Source organism: Rhincodon typus, chromosome 7 (assembly GCF_021869965.1).
Source record: "Rhincodon typus isolate 14 chromosome 7, sRhiTyp1.1, whole genome shotgun sequence".
In the NCBI taxonomy this organism is placed as follows: domain Eukaryota; kingdom Metazoa; phylum Chordata; class Chondrichthyes; order Orectolobiformes; family Rhincodontidae; genus Rhincodon; species Rhincodon typus.
The window spans coordinates 56,745,681-56,768,150 of record NC_063338.1 but is presented as its reverse complement, the minus strand read 5'-3'; the positions used below and the strand labels follow the sequence as shown (position 1 = coordinate 56,768,150).

General features: G+C 39.9%; 1 protein-coding gene across 1 annotated transcript in view; it reads left to right on the top strand.

The window, feature by feature from the left end:
- Positions 1-22,470, top strand: part of LOC109915025 (potassium voltage-gated channel subfamily H member 7) — a 435,059-nt gene that overhangs the window by 284,999 nt on the left and 127,590 nt on the right. Inside the window, exon 6 of the mRNA XM_048599219.1 lies at positions 8,197-8,411. Coding sequence (XP_048455176.1) covers positions 8,197-8,411 — 215 coding nt within the window. The remainder of the gene's footprint in view (positions 1-8,196; positions 8,412-22,470) is intronic.

Below are 22,470 nucleotides of genomic sequence, written 5' to 3'. Positions count from 1 at the left end.
CAGTACAATCTGTAACCTCATGGCCCAACATATCCCCGACTCAATCATTACCATCAAGCTGGGGGATCAACCCTGATTCAATGGAGAGTGCAGGAGGGCATGCCAGGAACAGCACCAGGCATACCTGAAGATGTGGTTCAACCTGGTGAAGGCACTAAACAGGTCTACTTGCACACCAAACAGCATAAGCAGCAAGTGATAGACAAACATAAGCAATTCCACAACCAACGGATCAGATTTAAGCTCTGCAGTCCTGCCACATCCAATCGTGAATGGTGGTGGACAATTAAACATCTCACTGGAGGAGGAGGCTCCACAAATGTCCCCATCCTCAATGATGGAAGAGCCCAGCACATCAGTGCAAAAGTTAAGGCTGAAGATTTGCGGCAATCTTCAGCCAGAAATGCCAAGTGGATGACCCATCTCGACCTCCTCCTGTGGTCCCCAGCATTACAGATACCAGTCTTTAGCCGATTTGATTCACTCCACATGGTATCAAGAAATTAGAGAAACTGGATACTGCAAAGGCTACAGGCGTTGACAACATTTCAGCAAAAGTACTGAAGATTTGTGCTCCAGAACTTGCTGCTCCCCTAGCCAAGCTGTTCCAGTACAGTTATAACACTGGCATCTACCCGACAATGTGGAAAATTGCCCAATTATGTCCTGTACATAAAAAGCAGGACAAATCCAACATGGTCAGTTACCGCCCCATCAGTCTACTCTTGATCATCAGTCAAGGTGTCATCAACAGTGCTATTAAGCAGCACCTGCTCAGCAATAACCTGCTCAGTGATGCCCAGTTTGGGTTTCGCCAGGGCCACTCAGCTCCCGATCTCATTACAGCCTTGGTTCAAACATGGACAAAAGAGCTGAATTCCAGAGGTGAGGTGAGAGTGACAGCCCTTGACATCAAGGCTGCATTCAACCGAGTGTGGCATCAAGGAGTCCTAGCAAAACTGGAATCATGGCTTTCGGGGGCAAACTCTTCTGTGGTTAGATTCATAGCTGACACATAGGAAGATGGTCGTAGTTGTTGGAGGTCAGTCATCTCAGCTCCCGGACATCTCTGCAGGAGTTCCTCAGGGTAGTCTCCTAGACCCAATCATATTCAGCTGGTTAATCTATGACCTTCCCTCGATCATAAGGTCAGAATTGGGGATGTTCGCCGATGATTGCACAATGTTCAGCACCATTCACGATAATGAAGCAGTCCATGTCCAAATGCAACAAGATCTGGATGATATCCAGGCTTGGGCTGACTAGTGGCAAGTAACATTCATGCCACACAAATGCTAGGCTACGACCATCTCCAATAAGAGACAATCTAACTACCGCCCCTTGACATTCAATGGTGTTACCATCACCGGATACCCCACTATCAACAGCCTGGGGGTTACCACTGATCAGAAACTCAACTGGATGCACCACATTAACACAGTGGCTACAAGAGCAGTTCAGAGGCTATGAATACTGTGGTGAATAACATGTCTCCTGACTCCCCAATACCTGTCCACCATCTACTAGGCACACGTCAGGTACGTGATTGAATACAGCCCCAACAATACTCAAGAAGCTTGACACCATCCAGGACATAGCAGCCAACTTGATTGGCACTACATCTACAAGCATCCAATCCGTCCACCATCAACACTTATTAGCAGCAGTGTATATTATCAACAAGATGCACTGCAGAAATTCACCAAAGATCCTCAGACAGCACCTTCCAAACTCATGACCATTTCCATCTAGAAGGACAAGGGCAGCACACACAAGGGAATATCACTACTTTCAAGTTCCCTTCCCTGACTTAGAACTTTATCACCATTCCTTCACTGTCACTGAGTCAAAATCCTGGAATTCCCTCCCTAATATTGTTGTGTACTGCAGCAATTGAAGAAGGCAGCTCACCACCACCTTCTCAAGGGCAAATACAGCCCAGCAATAAATACTGCTGCCAGTGACACCCACATCCCACAAATGAATAAATTAAAAAAATACAAGGCTGAAAATTAAATTGCTTGCCTAGTCAAAGCAATAAACTATAAATTAATTTCATAACATTTCATTAACAGGACATTAAAATGCAATGGATCTTTCCTGTTGATTCAATGATTACCAGTTTATCCAAGTAACTGCAGAAGCCTAGTACACATTAGCCTTTCAAACTTCTTGATTGTGAATGGAATTCCACAGAATGGTTGAGACTGGAATCCCATTCTTTTAGTAGGAATGAAATTCAAGCATTATTGTAAGTCAATACACCAGGGATATCTTTTGTGGAAAATCATAAAACAGTTACTGTGGGCACCTGGCCGAAACTAGGTTGCAATATGGATATTTATTAACACACATTTGGTGAGGCAGACCCAGTGAAACAGTGTGGACAGATGGAATGAGACCAACAAAATGAGGACTCTGCCTAAAATCCACTAGCATGAAGAGAATTGCAGTTATCTTAAACCTTCTGACTTGAAGAACCAAACCAGATCTTCGCAGTAGGGGTTCAACCGCACCTTAGCTGGACTGAAGCCAGAAACCTGCTACAGCAAGAACTGAGCAACTGTGAATCCATCATCAGAAACTTCTGTTCTCCATTTCTTCAAGAAATCAGGAGGGAATCATCAGGCCTGCAGCGTTTCAATCTTGTAGTCAAGACTTTCAAGAATTAAAATGATGTTTTGGATTCTTAAGATTTGGACATATGCTTCCTCTCTTGTCATCATTTTTCATGTTTGTGTGTGTCTATGTTTATGTATGGTTAGGTGTGATTGTGATCGTGAATACATCCAGTATTAAGAAATAAACATGTCTTCTTTTTTAAACTTATGTCCTGTGTTTTGCTAGTTCTTGAGCCTTATAGCATTCAACAAGTAAAACATTTGTTGTATGAAGTGATGGTTCTGAAAAAGTTATTGGTCATGTTACATTGGCTCCACCCATTCAGCTAATGTCATACACAGTCTAGCTTTTGGAGATGTACCAGCTCCATAAAATTCTTGAAATAATGCCCCACCAAATTTGGTTATACTTATTGCGATCATGAATTAAACCTTCCTATAATCTATGAACAGCAACTCTTCTGTAGATGCTCAATGGTGGTATATCGTACACTATTGATCATTTGATAGGCCCTAGACAAAGCATGGAAAAAGGAGCAAAGATGGCAGCAAACAACCTAAAACAACCCTTACCCAGTACCATATACAGATAGAGGTGCAATTCACATAAGGTACCAGGAGTGGTCATATATAAATATTAAATATTTTCTCCTTAAAACATTATTATCTGTGGCTAATTAAGAAGTGGTAAATAGTGAGAACCCAATATCATTCCCCTGTCCACAACAAATGTATATCCAGGTTCACAGATTACATTAAATTTGGAGACACAGCTAAATTGTGTGGATGGAAGTTGAACATTACAATGGATTATGGAGTGACAGGGCAAAACCATGGCAGATGGAGTTCAGTCTGGGAAAGTGTAAGATCATTCACTTTGGATCTAAACATGATAATTTGGAATATTTTCTTAATGGTGAGAAAATAAGAACTGTCAAGGAACTAACGATTTATGTTTTTGTTTGCACAAGTCACTAACAGCAGTTGTACAGATACAAAAGTAATCAAAATTCTGAATGGAAAATTAGACTTTATCATGCAAGGAATGGAACTAAATTGTCAGAAAATGATATTCAGTTGAACAGAACTTTCATCAGTTTCCATCTAGAGTTCTGAGCTCAGTTTTGAATCCAAACCTCAGAAAAAAAATACTGACCTTTGAAGAGGTAGACTGCAGATTCAGCAGAATGATACAAGAGTTGTCAAAATAACAACACACGATATATGACTTCATTATCTTCAGTTCAAAGGAATGAAAGTTAGACCATAACATCATAAGAAATGGTAACAGGAATAGGCTGTTTGGCTCCTTCAGCCTGCTCTGCCATTCAATAGGATCACGGCTGATCTGATATTCCTAACGTCCACTTTGCTGCATTTTCCCCATTACTGTTCATTCGCCAGTTGATCAAGAACCTTTCTACCTATCTCAAACTTAAATGTACACAAGAACCCTATCCCACAGGTCTCTGTGGCAAGGAGTTCCAAAGATTCACAATCCTCTGAGAGAAGAGATTCTTCCGCACCTCAGTCTTAAATTGGAACCCTTTTATTTTGAGACTGTGCTGTCTGGTCCCAGACTTTCCCATGAGGGGAAACATCCTTTCAGCATTTATGCTGTCAAGCTCCCTAAGAATCTTATATGTTTCAATGAGATTGCCTCTCATTCTTCTAAACACTAGCAAGTAGAGTCCCAGTCAATACAGTGTGGACCCGGAGGAACACAGTAGGTCAGGCAGCATCAGAGGAACAGGAAAATTGACGTTTCAGGTCGGGACCCTTCATCAGGTCCCGTACTGAAACGTCAACTTTCCTGCTCCTCTGATGCTGCCTGACATGTTGTGTTCCTCCAGCTCCACACTGTATTGACTCTGACTCCAGCATCTGCAGTTCTTGCTATCTCTAAGTAGAGTCCCAACTTGCTTCGCCTCTGCACACAATTCTTGATCAAGTTGATAAATTAAAAATTAAAAAGAGATTCAATAGGATAGATAAACAAACTAGTTCCTCTAATGGGAACTTTTAGAACAAGAAGACATTCGGCAGAATTTTATTGGGGGTCCGAGCAAATAGGCTAAGGTAAGATGTGTGGTAGAATCAGACAGGAAGTAACATCTATCATGAAGAAGAAGCAATTAGCATTGAAAGGCTGCAGGGACACATTGGGTGCATGGACAGGCACCGCGATCCTGGATTGGACAGGCTAGATCTCAGGACTGCTAGCTTGTTTTCTTACTTTGTGCCAACCTGCATGCCTGCATCATCCTACCTTGCATTGCTTTACCATGCCATACCTGTTGGCACATTGGCAGTTCTGCCAAAACTAAATACTAACAATACTGCTGTTTTGAAGTGGTCTTTTGTACAGACACAGACAGGTTGCTAGTCATGCTTGTCACCAGGGATCTGTCTGGTGATAGGGTTGGTGGTGGGGGCAACATCTTGGGAAATGGAGATGTCAATCTACCTCCTAGAGCATATATCAGCTGCCTGCATGTCAATCTACCATGTTTATTCAACAAAATAATCATGCTGGAAACTGGAGGAAGCTAGTCTTCAGTCCATTTGAGGGGAGGCCGCTATACATCAAGGGGGTCTGAAACTGTCAGTCATTGGCAAAGGTTGAAACACAGTCCAGGGGCTTTACCACAGTCAGTCAACCACTTAGGATGCTCAAGTATGAGGGGCATCTTTCCCGGTACAATCAGTGACCAGTTCCTGTAGTGCCAGCACCAGCAGTCGGGAGAATCACGTATCATCAGTCAGGGAGCTTCAAAGATAATAGTCAGGAATCTAGGTCAGTCCCAACTAGAGGTTGCTTGTTGAAATTGTTCACAGGTCTGGAAAGAATGCTGTCCTAGGTGTCCATCCATTGATCCTTCAGGAAAATTCGGTGAGGCACCAGCCGGAGCAGCAGGAGGATCACTACCAGAAGGAAAGATGGGACACCATGGCTTGGTGGGGGAAGCCAATGGAATTGGTAGAGATAGAAATAAAGAAAGGCAGTAATGGGGAAATCTCAAGGTGAATGTACGGTGTGCAGAACAGCATCATAGAGCACCAGGTATGCTGCAGAGGGAGGATTATTGGCAATGACAACCACTGCAGCCTCCAAAGGAGGATGATAAAGGTTCTCAGGAAAATGTGTCAGATCTTCATCTGATTTTCTGAATGGAATGCCCAGATAAAGGCTGAATAATGGCTGCCTTAAATTGAGAAATGTCACCTCAGGAATTCAATTTTAGATGTACTGATCAAAAATTAAAGTCAAGCTGGTAACATGTTAACACCACTTTCATGTCTCTGACCTGAGCTGTAAATGTTATACAAGCTAATATTTATTAAATATGCTTATAACATCTATGACACTGACATTTATCATATTGACAGATAGCATGATCAGGATATCTGAGATTGTCCATTATTCACTGCAGCTATGATTTGATCTAACACTGATTCTTGAACTGTCACTGCCATCTATTTTAAGTGATTTCCAGCATTTTGACATGCACTTTTTGAATTAGCTTGAAAATAGAGGGAAATTATAAAGCAGAGACTTACTTGGCATCAACAAGGAACCACAATGAAAAGAAACAACTGCCTTTTTTTTAATTCTGTTATCTTCAATAATAGGTCATATTTGCCATTTTCAGGTGCCAAATAATGTTAGTTATGTTGCTAGTATTTTTAATAATATCTTTCCTAATGTGAGACAATGCTCAATATAATCAGAATTCTGTTCAATTCTCTTAAAGGTCAAGCAACAGGATTAATCTTACATCAACTGTAACAAAGACAAACAATTTAACAATGTGAGCTTTATTTTTGCAAGTGTGTATCATATTATGCCATGGCTTAGTGTCATTTTCCATTTAAAATATAGCTTAAAGGTTATTTTCTTCACCAATAAGTTGACTAGAATATGCTGTGTTATGATGTACTTGACAGTGTGGTTATTAACAAAGACCTATATATTTACTTCTTATCACTGCAGAACCAAACCTACGCTACTGGCTATCATACCCTTGGTAAACTTCTGGTGCTTCCTCAGAATGTTGCCATAGCTGTTAACTAATCTGGAAACAATTTAATTGTGCAATTAAAAGTATAGACATTAAGAAAAATACAAATGTTGTTGATTTTTTACTGCAAATTCAGAGAAGTCTTTACTTAATTTATGTGAGAGTTAACTTCGGAAGATTTTTGTCATGACAATATTTCAGTTAGTACTCATTTCTTCCTGCACCTAGAAATAAACAGGTTTGTCAAACCCTCTTGTTCATTATTTGATAATTATTGATTAAATGGCATTAAACTGCAGAATCTAATTGAGTTCTGAGGAAGGGTCACTCAACCAAAATATTAACTCTGATTTCTGTCTACAGATGCTGTCAGACCTGCTGAGCTTTTCCAGCAATTTCTATTTTTGTCTCTGAATTACAGCATGTGCAGTTCTTTTGGTTTTTATTTGCTGAATCTAATTATCAGGTAACCGATGTTATCAACAGTAACAGCCCAATACTGTAGAACTGTAAAAGCACAGAAAAGTACACACATGCTGCACAAAGAGCAGAGTTAGCTCACCATTACGAGTTCTCAAACTCAGTTTAATCAGACAAAGGTGCTGTTTTTTTTTTAACCTGGTTCATATTGAATTTGTAAAGACTCCTTGCAACATCCTTGTCAAGGAAACCAAAGACAGATTTAAAACAAAGTAACAGCACATAAAAATACAAGGATATGTATAATCAAATGGCACTATCATTTCAGTTAGCACAAATGGAAAAATGTCATGTGGTTTGTATAAGCAGATTCCACAATATTGAAATCAACAGCGTAAGTGTAATGGAAATAAGGATGTAAAATTCATTTTAGTTACAAAATGCTACTCGATCTTAAGTGGTAACATAACTTCATTCATGGATCATAGCTGATGGCAGGAAGTTAATTTTGTAAAGCATGTGTTTTGAAACACTGTTAACTCATACTGATGACTTGTAGAAACTTGTTAGATTGAAGCATTTGTTTAGCCATTCAAAATATAGATGTATATTGAACGTGTAAAAATAACAAATGTTATTGAACTCTACAGTTCTCAACTCTAGGAGAAATATAGGTGCAACTGTTGTTCATCAATCAATGACCATTAACTGACTGTTTATTGAGTATGTTATAACCTGTTCATAGTTTTACTTTTAGTAAATTCCAAATAATATGAGTTGGGCATTTGTACCCACAAAAGCTTGCATGCAATATATCTAATTAATGTTCTGCATTTGATATTGTACGATGTACGATGGGAATTTCCATACTTCGAGCAGATGTAAACAATCATTCAAGAATATTGTGAACAGATTTTCTTTAGTTCATAAACTTTGAAAATGCATTCAACTATAATAACTGAAATTAGTAATTTATATATTTATCATTATTATTAAATTGATGAGGATAAGGATAGTCAAAATGTTCAATCTACTATTGCATCTTAAGAGAACATAATATAAAATGTGAATTTGTATAAAGTAACTGGTGTGCAGAATAAATCCTTACATATTTTACTGTGAATTTTCCTCAGGCCCTTTTAATCATATCAAGTCAAGTCTATTGGGTTCCACATCAGATTCTAATCTCAACAAATATAACACAATTAGCAAGATTCCTCAAATCACCCTGAACTTTTCTGATATAAAAGCTGAAAAGAAGAGTTCATCACCACCTTCATCAGAGAAGACCATCATTGCACCGAAAGTGAAGGAAAGGACACACAATGTGACAGAAAAAGTAACACAGGTAAGAGGTCTGGGCATAGGACAAAGTACAGTTAAAGAAAATTTACCCATACTTCTATAAAGAAGATTTTCATTAATAATTATTATTTTTAATAATAATGCCAATCCATTTGCTGCAGTTTAAAGTTCCAGCAAACATTGACTGTAATCACATAGATACTCTGAGCAAGAAATAAATCTAATGATTGCATCTGTTCTGTCAGTGAATGAATAAATGAAATATGCTATGTTCGATTTGGAGAACAGAATGGATTTCAAAAACTTATATACACTATGCTGTAAGTAAAGGGAATTACAGAACTGAAACATTTGATTTTACTCATAAACAAAAACTCCATTGTATCCCAGTATTAGTAATCAGCCTCAGAAAAGATAAAAGATAACCACTTTGTATCTATTTCAAACAGTCACCACTTTATTTAACATTTCTTTTTCTCCCTTTTGGATATTGTGCAAAGCACTACGTCCAGTTGAGGAGGCCCAGCTCTCTGACCTAGAGAAGGTTATAACTATTTGTATAAAGTATGTGTGAGCTGTAATTCATTACTGATGACTGATCCATTCATGTGCCAAACCCCCAACTTCAATGTACATTTGTAATCCAAGTACAGCCACACAACAATTAAAACACGCCTATGCAAAACTCCATGGATATGCACAAGCATCTTCAATGTATTCAGAAAATTAGAAATAAACACCTTAAAAAAAAGGAGTCATTCATCACAGACAGAAAATGCCTGAGAACACAATATTACACAAATGTAATCTTAAGAGGCCATTTCAGGGAAAAAATATTTTGTGTGGTATTGTTGTCATATATTTGCAGTGCATTCAATATTAAATGTATTTTTCTGCTGGTTGATCAGTAATATGACAGATATGACTCATTAATTATAATCTGAAATAGACAATCAATGTTTATGAAAGAATTGTTCATTTCAGTGCCTAGTCCATAGACAATCTGTCATTTCTTAAATTTTGTATATTTGCTTAGAAATAATACATAGCAATAATTCATAAAAATTTTGATGTGGACACAGGACCATGAGAGGGAGAACAGACCAAAATTATAATAAATTAGGCAAAATTAAGTGTACCTTTTGTAAAACACTAAATAGGTTGGAGAATGTCTAGACAAAAACAATTGTACTGACTACTTTTATTTGCAAGGGTATTTAAATGTGAACCCTCAAATCCAAGCAAAAGCCTCCACATTTGCTGAGTTTTAAGTAGTTAATGATTCTTAGTTTGTAGGGTGGACACTCTACAGTATGCAGTATTGTTAGCGTTTCTTCATAAATACTGAGGAGATTTGTACTGAGGTTCCAGCGCTACGTAGGGATTGTTCTGAATCCTATTAGCAAGGACCACTGTCATTGTGGCAATTCATAGCCTGCCATTTGATAGGTGGAGTTGTCAGAAGGAACTTATTTGTGACTTCCCATATTTCCCATTTATTGACATAAAGCATGTCTGCTGGTAGATATTGCGCAGGGCTGTAACTCTGCGTGAGGCACAGCAGGCAGTAGATGGATTGTACAGGCAGATACATGAGGGAGTGATCTTTGTCAGCATAGGAAGCCAGGGAAGGTTGAGTAGAGAGTTCCAGTTGTGTCGCATTCAATTAAGTGGCAACAAGATGCATATGTCATGACGTATATCAGATAGGTACACAGTACTCTGTTGTAGAGTATGATACAGCAAATATGGAGATCTGGAGTTTGCGACACCAACATCCCCATACATCAAATGAATTTGGTCAATAAGCTAATGCTACTTTTATCTTTACTGATGTTTTCTTTAGGTATTAGGAGCACATAGTAGAGATGCTAATAAGCAATATTGTTACTTGGGTTGGTCAAGCAAATGGCTGCTGTGTAATCTATTCAGCTATCTGAGTTTATCGCCATATTTTGCTAAGTGTAGAAACTGGGATCATGCTGTAATCTCTGGCCATCCATGCAGATATGCAGATCCTATTTTCTACAGTGGTTCAATGGAGGTAGAATACAACGGATATGGTTTTAGAAGGATTCAGTGTGTGACACCAGGCACTTCAGTCTATTGGCATTGTAACATTCTCATTTAAAGATTTGGGTCAAGATGCAGAGGATGAAGCTTGGGTAGCACAACAGATCTTATCAGCACAGGGAAACTTGTGAGGATGTGGTTGTGGGTGAGTCATTTGTACAATTTCCAGGCTTGCACTAACACTATGGTAGTCTGTTGGTCAGTCTTCTCCATATATTTTCCCCTTATTCAAGGTGGATTCTAGAACATCTGTTCTAAAGGAGCACTTCAACAGCTGTCCCAACCAAAGTTGGAAGCACAGCTTTAGGATGAAGCCAGAGAGCCACAGCTGTGAGTTGTAATAGCCCTAAGCCTGTCTTTGGGTTCTTTTGGAAGTTAGTGGTAATTGCCAAATGTTGTTGCAATGTACTGTGACTCTTAGGGAAAATAGCTTGGTCAATATTAAGAATGGTCTCTACCTCCAGAGATTTACATTGTCATTAAATAATCCACTATAGTCCTGATTTTTGTCAGTCCTAACAAAACTGACTTCATGCTGTAGCAGATATGACTTGCTCTGCCAAATCATCCAAGATAGCCCATCCTCCTCTTTAGAATGTTTCTAGCACCTGATTTAATAAAATTATAGGACTTCATTCTATGAATATTGACTGCAAATCAGATAGGTCAATAAATTACCATCTCTTAAATGACCCAGTTGTAAAACACAGATGCTACTTAAATGATAGAAGAGATAGTGGCTACTGTTATCATATCCACCACCTGAGACAGCACATTAGTAAAAGATTCACTGGCATCCAGAGAAAACTAAGCGTAGTTCATTTTACATATTGATATAATCATCCTTTGCACAATATCATTGTTTGTTGCACTCATGGGGAGCAAAGCACATTTTGCAAAAAGTAATTTTTTTAACCAAAACTGCATGACGTGCAGTAAGGAACAATAATACCACACATAAAACATTTTCAACGCCGTTTGCACAAGGCTTGATAGAAAAAGCTCCATGCAAAGGAAAGTGATAAAGTTGTAAACAGGGAGAAGTGCTTTGAGCAGAGTGGTACTAGATTGCGCAATCCAGCACTTATCTGTGTTTCCAGCACACGGCTCTGCTGACAAGCCAAGAGTGCTCATTTGTCAAGAAAGAACAAGGACAGGAACTGGATCAGTTATACTAAAGAAACTATCTGTTTTGGAGGAGATGACTCTTCGACTTTTTCTTTAACATACATCTGTAAATTGCAATGTTTGAAGTTATGATGTCATCTTCTACAACATAATATCATTTAATTATGATAGCTCATACAATGGTTATCTTTTGAGAGTGACAAAGCATGACCTTTTTCCTGCTAACCACCTCTGTAATGAGCTATAAACCTTGCAATCTTAGCTATCTTGCAAATCATTGGTTGGTTTTGCACTGTGGTTCTTACTTTCCTCTTCTTTTGTTGTTTCTTCCCATGTTGAGGAAATGGTGCCTTTAGAGCAATTTGTGTCAAGTACTTTCCTTTGCTCTGCAACTTTGCAGTGTATGGGAACTTCAGCAGTGAAACCTAAGAATTCACAATGTATTTATGAATTTGAAGATATGTTATGGGGTAAAAAACAAATCCACTGGAAGGATTTACTTAAATGTAAAGTAAAGAAAAGCAAGTTATGTCCTTCCAAACATTTCTGGATGGTCTGCAAAACAATGAAGGATAAGCACAGAAAACAATGTTCTTTCATAAATACTGTAGCTTGATGTAACTGAGATCTTGAATACAGAGGTACAACAGTCTTTCCCTATTGAATTTGACCCACTGGGATATAATAAAAGTCACCAGTTTCCATTCTGATAGATCATATCACTCCAAATCATACATCTGCTTCCATTATTTAGGGTGGCATGGTGACTCAGTGGTTAGCACTGCTGCCTCACAGCACCAGGGACCTGGGTTCAATTCCACCCGCAGATGACTGTCTGTGTGGAGTTTGCACATTCTCCCCGTGTCTGTGTGGGTTTCCTCTCACAGTCCAAAGATGTGCAGGTGAGGTGGATTGGCCATGCTAAATTGTCTGTAATGTTTAGGGATGTGTAGATTAGGGGGATGGGTCTGGGTGGGATGCTCTCAGGGTCAGTGTGGACTTGTTGGGCAAAGGGCCTGTTTCCACACTGTAGGGATTCTATGATTGTTTTTCTTTCTGTGAAGTTGCAGTAGCATGAGCCCCCTTTTTGGCCCACCATCTGTTCATGTCTCTTTGGATAGTAAAATGGTGCACTAATCAAAATACGGTGATGAACTCAGATAGCTGAATAGACTACACAGCAGCCATTTTCTTGACCAATCCAAGTAACAATATGCTTCATTAGCATCTCTACTATGCGCTCCACATAGAACCTCAAATATTTGTATGGGACTCCTCGGGGTAAATTTAATCGTCAGTCGTAAAGCAATGGTATTGGCAATTCATCTCATAGAAAGATGCCCAGAAAATTTGAGTGATATCATTTGTGCAGATTTCTCCTTTCCCAATGACAGTTTGAATCTGGCAACACTTCAAGGGTTTCCAGCCATCCAACAGTAATTATATTCTCCAGTTAGATAAGTAACTAATCATTCTGAATTATTCTCACTGACAGCAAACCAAGAATTAAAGGATTCATTTTTAATTTGTTTTTAGTTTTGCAGAAAGCAAAATAAATCAATATGGTATACATATGGAACAAGATAGAAAGTGATATATAAGCAACTTTTTAAAATCACAATGTTGCCATTTGGCATTCCACAATATCAAATTAGCTCTTTAGCTCCAGTGAGACTGTTTTGTGGTAATTATAAACAACATACACTGTTAAAAACCCAGTTAAACATCATTCAATAACTTTTTCAAGGATTTTTACTGTAATACTAATGGTCTAACAAAACAAGTACTCACTAATTCATCTATTGCAGTGTATGGGAACTTTAGCAGTGAAACCTATGAAAAAGTGGCAAGTCACTGGCAGCAATATTTAGATTTCTATGTTTAACGGCTCATGTGCAAATCCCAGAAATTTCAGAGGATTAATGGTGGTATAATCTCACTACTAATTTCACCACCATTAATACCCATAAGACCTAGGCCATTGTATTTATATTTTTCTGCTACATGAGAATTATAATTGGATTTATAAATCATGAATGCAAAGAAAAACCCTCGGTCTCACAAGTAACAAACATTCATTCTCTATGATCCATCATATAATACACAATCAGGACATCACGACTGCATTCTAGGTAATTTTTTTTCTTCATTCATTCACGGGTTGAGGGCATCGCTGGTTAGACAACATTTATTGCCCATCCCTAATTGCCCAGAGGGCAGTTAAGAGTCAACCACATTGCTGTGGGTCTGGAGTCACATGTAGGCCAGACCAGGTAAGGATGGCAGTTTCCTTCCCCTAAAGGACATTAGTGAACCAGATGGGTTTTTCCAACAATCATCATTAGATTCTTAATTCCAGATTTTATGGATTTCCAATTCCGCCATCTGCTGTGGCGGGATTTGAACCCCGGCCCCCAGAATGCTATCTGGGTCTCTGGATTAACAGTCCAATGATAATAATCGGGAGTAAAAGTCCAACGAGAATTAACATGCAGGCGAACATATCTGTGATCGTAAATACCCTTAACAAAAAAAAAATGAAGAACTGTAGATGCTGGAAATCAGAAACAAAACAGAAATTTCTGGAAAACCTCAGCTGCCGTGGCAGCATATGTAGAGAGTAAGCAGAGTAAACGTTTCAGGTCCAGTGATCCTTCTACAGAACTGAAGAAAAGTCACTGGACCCGAAATGTTAACTCTATTCTTGTTTTTATTCATAAACTTCCTTGCATAAACAGGCTAGCTCTCTAAATATATATTCATATATATATGGCATCTTGATGGCTGTATGTGTTTCTTATGTGATGTCTTCAGCTAGAACTAAAGATTATGCCATTCTTGTTTGTGTCTCATTTCCACTGGAACATGAAAAATGTATTTCCTCTGACAAATAATGTCAGTCATTTGATACAGTAATGAAGTGTGGACTGTTTTTTTCAGAAGGCACATTTACTCATTGACATATATTCCAGTCAGAGAAAGGCCTGTCCAGTTTTTCCAGATTGTCCGTAAAACAGCTGGATGCAAATGGCATAGCTTAGTTACAGTGGTTCTTGTGGAAATAAGTCAGTGACGATGTATCTCCATAGACATCCCAAGGTGTTTATACATTGTCGCTTGGATTTGGCAGGAATGAGACCTATTATGAGCTGTCATTAAGCTTAATTATGTTGTGCTCTAATAAAATTTTTAACTATCTCATTGCTGTTTGTGGGATTGTACAATGTGAAAATTGGCTGTCTCCTGTAGCAGTGATTTATTTTTATGCTTTCCCAGGATATTGGCATTGTTGGTTAGATGAACATTTGTTGCCCATCCCTAACTGTTCTCAAAAAGATGGTGGTGAGCAGCTTTCTTTACACACTGTAGTCCATATGGTATTGACGCACTAACAGTGTCATTAGGGGCTGAAGGTTCCGGGATGGTTATCCTGTGACAAATCAGGATGGTGCATGGCTTGAAGTTAAACCTACATGTGATAATGACCCTATTACATGTGCTGCTTTGTCCTTTTAGTTAATAGAGGTCATGGCTTTAGAAGGTGCTGCTGATGGAGTCTTGGTGAGTTGCTGGAGTATATATTGTAGATGGTAGACACTGTTGTCACTGTGCATTGGTGCAATGCTGAAGATAGCATAAGGTTTGTCAATCAAGCAGATTGTTTTGTCCTGATTCCTGCGTTTTGGTTGAGCTGCACTAAACCATAAATTAGACAGTATTCCATCACATTCCTTACACATACCTTGAAAATGATAAATAGGATTAAGTGTGACACTTGCCACAAGCATCCAGACGATTAACTTGTTCTTTTACCCGTGGCATTTATGTGATGTGTCCAGTTCAGTTACCGGTAAGTGGTAATCACCCAGCTATGTATAATAGTGGGATTCAGTGATGGTAATGTCATTAAACGTCAAGAGGAGGTGGTGGGATTTTCTATTGTTTAAGAGAACTTTGGCATGAATGTTACTTGCCACTTATTTGCACATGCTTTAATGTTGTCCAAGTCTTGCTGAGCATTGTCACAGACTGCTCCAATAATTGAGGAGTTGTGAATAGTGCTAAACATTGTGTAATGATCAGCAAATACCCCCCTTCTGACTTTACAGTGGAGGAAAGGTAATTGATGAAGCTGTTGAAGATGGTTGGTCCTAGGATACTATAAGGAGGAATCTCCTCAGAGGTTGACCTCTAACAGCCGCAAATATCTTCCCATATAGTAGATATAACACTAAACACTGGAGAATTTCCCCATGATTTCTATTAACTTCAGTTTTGTTGGCGATCCTTAAAGTCACACTTTGTCAAATGCTGCCTTGATAGCAAAGGCTGTTACTCTTCTCTACCTCTGGAGTTCAGCTGTTTTGACTGTGCCTAGAACAATGACATGATGAGGCCATGACACGTCATGAATGGTCCACACGGAACATTAAGGAATATTTATGTAAGTGCTCCATGACAGCACTTTTGATGACGACTTTCATCATGGTTGATAATCAAAAGTAGACAGATGGGATGGTGGCCAGTTGATTTGACCTTATTTTTCAGGTCATGATGTACCTGAGGCATTTTCCACATTGCTCAGTTGATGCCTTGATGTGTCTGCAATGTGTCTGCTTGGCTAGAGCTGCAGAAAGATCTGGAGTACAAGTCTTCAATGTTAATGCTGGAATGTCATCAGTGCTGCTAGAGTATCAAGTGCCTTCAACTGTTTCTTGATGTCATATCTCAAGTTCATGAAACGTAGTATATAAATGCAATTTCTAACTTCCATTTGTTTTTTTAATTATTTTGAAACTCCTGACATTGGGACAGTCTTTAATTTCTACTCAACTCTCCTCATTTATTATGTACTGATCACAGAATAATCCATGTATTGAGTGTGCATGCTGGAAGTTCACACGCCGTCATTCAATCAAGAAAGGTGGTCATTGATTTGATTTGATTGATTTATTGCCACGTGTACTGAAGTACAGTGAAAAGTTATGTTTATGAGCGGTACAGGCAGATCACAACAAACAAAGAATGTACAGATCAAAAAGACTCAGAGGCATACTGAAGAAGGGTCTAGGCCTGAAACATCAGCCTTCCGGCTCCTCTGATGCTGCTTGGCCTGCTGTGTTCATCCAGCTCTACACCTTGTTATCTCAGAGGCATACTTGGTACATTGTCAGTTATGTTATTTGAGGCTAGAGTCCATTCAACAGTTTGATTACAGCCAGGAAGAAGCTGTTCCTGAACCTGCTTGTGCATGTGTTAAAGCTTCTGTATCTTTTGTCTGACAGAAGAGGTTGTAGGAGATCATTACTGGGTGCGATGGATCTTCGATGATGTTGGCCGCCTTTCCGCAGCAGTGAGCCATGTAAATAGAGTCCATGGATGGAAGGTTGGCTTCTGTGATGGTCTGCACTGTGCACACAATCTTCTGTAATTTCTTACAGTCCTGGGCAAAGCAGTTGCCATACCAGGCTGTATGCACCTGGACAGTATGCTTTCAATGGTGCCATCTGTTTGCTTTGTTGCTAAATGTTGTTGGCATTGCATAGATAGGTGAATGTAAATATAGTAGGCCGTACATTGGCATGTGGTATTCTCAGTGCTGCCCCATCTGCTTTCACTTGACTATTGACTAAGCAAAGTCATCAGTCATAAAGTGAGCCAATTGAATTCTGATCACGAATCTGTGGAAGTGTGGGTGGCCAAAGTAAAAATGGCACCATTAAACAACAACAATAAAAATGCAAATTTGTGATGGATTATATTTTGGGAAAATTCTTCAGCAAGGTGAATTGAAACATGCCCTTTTCAAGGACCTCAGTGATCCAGAAGGTGCCCAAAAGGGGTTGATAAGTATTAGACGAACATTATATTGTTCTGAGGCAACTTGACATAGTGTGAGAAGAAATGCTAGGAATCTGAAATAATATTTATCTTTAAATGCAGGTAATGTGCAGTTGGTGTCTTGGGACACCTCAGCCATGAATCACAAAAAGCTAGCATCCACGTTCAGCAGGTATTAGGGAAAGCATTTGGAATATTGGTCTTTGTCTCAAAGGAAATGGAGTCTAATAATAGGGAGATTTTATTAAAACTGTATAAGGCACGGGTCAGGTCACAACAGAAATACCGCGAGCAATTTTGGAGCCCTTATCTACCAAAATTGGAGGCAATCCAGAAAGGATCGCTAGGCTCAGAACAGATAAGGAAGGACTCTCTTATGAAGAGACATTGAGTTCATTGGGCCTCTACTCATTGGAATTTAGATAAATAAGAGGAGACCTTATTGAAACATACAAAATTCTTCTGGTACATGATAAGATAGATGCAGAAAGGTTGTTTCCCCTCACAGGAGAATCCAGGACCAATGATTAGTGTGTTTTAGTGTTTCTTTGCTATTGTGACAGACATGGACTTCAAAATGTTAACAGCCAAAAATAATTACAAAATATCCTTTTTCCATGGTAGAGTATTTCCCCTGATATTGGTTTACTTTCTTAGAAATGGATCCCACTTGCTTCTCAATCCTCAGTTCATTGTCTTGAAACAAGATCACACCTACCCCAAAGATATTAGCATCAATTGCCAATTTCATAGAATTCATAAAGTTGGCTAGACAACACTGATTTATTTATTAGGATTGACTTCTCAAAGTTTGTTTGGCAATTTGCTAGCCAGGTAACTTTTGCATGTTTTTATTTTAAAGGCTTTTGTGCTGCCATTGAGAAAAATTTCAAATAAAACCCATACATTCCCATAAGTATCATAATTTTCTATTAGTGAATTCTATGATTTGATCCAAGCCTTCATTTTTGTTGTTCTGGGCAATACTTGCCCTTGTCTTGGACAGACCATGTCTTTTATTTTTATTTTTGTATTTTTAAAACTGTGAATTAAAATGAGGAAGAACAGTGTTTTAATAAACAGTGTTTGACAGAGTAGCTGAAGTTTTGAAAGAAAGCAACATGATACTGTGGCAGGCATCGTAAATAACTTTTTGAACATGCAGCAATTAAAGTTCCACTTGCAGATCGTCTGGAACTGAGGGTATGCACTGATGCAGCTCTGGTTGACAATAGGAAGTCAATTTGTCAGTGGACAGATATCAGCAATAGACACTTTTTGGTTGCCAACAACTGTGTGGTTGGTTCTCAGGTGGCTGAGAAACCTGCAGCTGGAAACAATGTTACAGAAATACAGAGAAAGAGAGAGAGAGCGGAATGCCAAGCTGTCTGTTCTCTGCAGGTTGAAAACATAGTTTAAAATTGAAGAAAGCCAGTTGTTTTCCTGCAGCAGTTGCTGTAACCCCTGACTTTTAAATTGATAAATCAGAGACAATTTCTAAGTACATCAGCCACCCTGTACCTCTTATTAACCCATGGAAGTATCCACAGAAAGACATCTAAACAACAAGGGGTCTAGCCAGGTAAAGAAGGATGTTATGGACCAGACTACACCCCCTCAAAATATATTAAGAAGATAGCCTAGACCACAGCTTTTGCTTATTTTTAAAGGCAAGTGTAAGGCATTGTGTTCTGGATACAATTTGATTGGTTAAACTTCCAGGCTTGAAGCAAAACCCACTCTATTCTCAAACTATTGTTAAAATACAAACAAAAGAAAGAAGAACTAGAAAGACTTAACTCTCTTGGAAAACTTAACAGAATAATACATTATTTAACTACTAAGCAGCAACTGTACCAATATAGGAACATCCAATAAACACGCCCTCAGCAAAGGTAACTTCAGTAAAATAGATTGTCTCACATACAATTCTTCAGTCCAGGAAGAAAGAAAAAACTCTGAGAGAGAAAGAAAATTCAAGCATTTTGCAGCAGCAGTTCACCAAGTGAACAACAAAATCTGCAAATCCTGGATCTGTGTGTTCTTGACTCCACTCATTCATGTTTCCTTTGTCTGCTACATTCCTGGGCTCAGAGCAAACAGCTGAGCTCCAACACTTGCTTTCAAAAGAAACATGACAAAACAAATCCTTCTTAAAGACACATCTGATAACAAGGATCATCTTAACATCAGAGTGGGAAACAATGACCACTGAACTGACTTTCCCATTTTTCTGCCTATAAGCACAGTGCTGGCACAGTCTCTGCTGCTCACCTTTCCCTGCAGACACTTTCTGATTGGCCCATTTTTCCAGTAGTAACAATCCATGATTGGTCCGTTTCTTTGATAGCAACCGTTCTTGATTGACCCATTTTCACTTTGGCATTGGCTCCATAAAATAGAAAGGTCCTGATGGAAACAGGTCAACTTTCTTCAAAACCTGTTTATATTCATGGAGACTGAACTCCATATTGGTGTATGGGCAGGTCCATGTCTTGTTGGCTCTTATCTGGTTTGTGTGATAGGAGGAGGGCCCATTCTCCATCTGTCCCCAAGTTCACCATGCAACCATTGAGCAGTAGTAACTGCAAAAATTCTGCTTAACATTCTAAGCCTTATATTAGATTCTGAGCAGAACAACATCACATTACAGGAAGGAAACTACAATTGTCACTTGGCCTTTGTTTAATTAGCTGTGCCATATTTGCATCAACTGTACACGCATCAATGTCTGTAACTAACATACTCATAACTACGTTGTGACAAATGTAAATTGTCTCAATCAATGTTTCATGCTTAATTCATAATTCTTAGCTCAGAATTTAGTCATTTTAGGTCAAGCTTCCTAAGGATCCCTGCATTTAATGACGTTACCTCATAAATGTAGCCTGACAATTCCATGCCCTCAATGCCTACTAGCCTCCATTAAGTCAGGACATAATGCCAGCAAATAGCAATTGTGAGCCGAGCTTTCTGCTTACTCATAAAATAAAGCTTTCTCAATACAATTACCCTTTAATTATGTTTGAAATGCAGCAGCTACCCACTTAATGGAAACTAATGATGGTCCACCGAATCAGATCAATATGGAAGTTACATGTAGAGATCCAACAAAACTGTTGAGTTTACTCCAAAGGGTTCACTGATTTGATATCACTCTGAAATCGAAGCCAGCAAGAGATAAGAGACACGGACAAACTCCCCACATTCCACGTATCCTACAAAGAGGCAGGCATAACTTGGGCCCATGCGGGTACCCATGGCTACCCTTTTTGTCTGTAGGAAGTGGGAGGAGTTGAAGGAGAAGTTGTTAAGGATTGTAGGAGAAGTCACAGGATACACTGGCCCCATTCCCCATCTCTTCCTCCGATATATCATTAACTGTATTGGCGCTGCCTCGTGCTCCCAAGAGGAGCTCAAACAGTTCATCCACTTTACTAACACCTTCCACCCCAACCTCAAGTTCACCTGGACCATCTCTGATACTTCTCTCTCCTTCCTGGACCTCTCTGTCTCCAAATCTGGTAACCAACTGGAGACTGATATCTATTTCAAGCCCACTGACTCCCACAGCTACCTAGAATACACCTCCTCTCACCCATCCTCCGGCAAGAATGCCATCCCCTATTCCCAATTCCTTCACCTCCACCACATCTGTTCCCAAGATGAGGCATTCCACTCCCGGACAGCTGAGATGTCCTCGTTTTTCAAGGACCGCAATTTCCCCTCCACAGTGGTCGAAAACACCCTTGACCACATCTTTCACATTTCCCGCACCTCAGCCCTCACACCCCCTGCCCGCAATAACAACAAAGACAGAATTCCCCTTGTCCTCACGTATCAACCATCAACCTCCGGATTCAACGCATCATTCTCCGCCACGTCCGCCACCTGCAATCTGACCCCACTACCAAGGATATATTTCCCTCCCCACCCTTATCTGCCTTCTGGAGGGACCACTCTCTCTGTGACTCCCTCGTCCGCTCCACACTCTCCACTAGTCCCACCACCCCTGGCACCTTTCCCTGCAACCGCAGGAAGTGCTACACCTGCCCCTACACCTCCCCCCTCACCCCCATCCCAGGCCACAAGAAAACCTTCCACATTAAATAGATGTTCACCTGCACAACTGCTAATCTAGTATATCGTATCTGCTGTTCCCGATGTTGCCTCCTCTATATCGGGAAACCAAGCGGAGACCTGGAGACCGCTTTGTGGAGCACCTACACTCAGTTCGTGACAGATGACAACACCTCCCAGTCGCGAACCACTTCAACTCCCCCTCCCACTCCTTGGACGACATGTCTATCCTGGGACTCCTCCAGTGCCACAACGATGCCACCCGAAGGCTGGAGGAACAGCACCTCATATTCCGTTTGGGAACCCTGCAGCCCAAAGGTATCAATGTGGACTTCACAAGCTTCAAAATCTCCCTAACCCGACCTCATCCCAAGACCAGCCCGTCTCGTCCCCGCCTCCTTGACCTGTCCGTCTTTTCTCTCATCTATCCGCTCCTCCCGCCTCACTGACCAACCCCCATCCCTACTTCCTACCTACTAGCCTCATCCCCGCCTCCTTGACCTATCTGTCTTCCCTCCCACCTACCCGGCCCTTCCTGCTCACTGACCAACCCCCATCCCAACTCCCTACCGACACTCACCTTTACTGGTGTCATCCCCACCTCCTTGACCTATCCGTCTTCTCTCCACCTATCTGCTCCTCTATCTGCCTTCTATGATCGCCTCCCCCTCTCTCTATTTATTTCAGAGTCCCCTTCCCCTCCCCCATTTCTGAAGAAGGGTCGAGGCCTGAAACATCAGCCTTCCTGCTCCTCTGATGCTGCTTGGCCTGCTGTATTCATCCAGCTCTACACCTTGTTATCTCAGACTCAAGCATCAGCAGTTCCTACTATCTCTTTATTTGAAGACACTAGCTTTTGGAGTCTCACTCCTAAAGCTTGTGTCTTCAAATAAACCTGTTCGACTATTGTTGACATAGAGGTAATTTGTAAAGAGAGCCATATTTTTATGTTATTCGTAAAGATTTAGGAACTAATTATT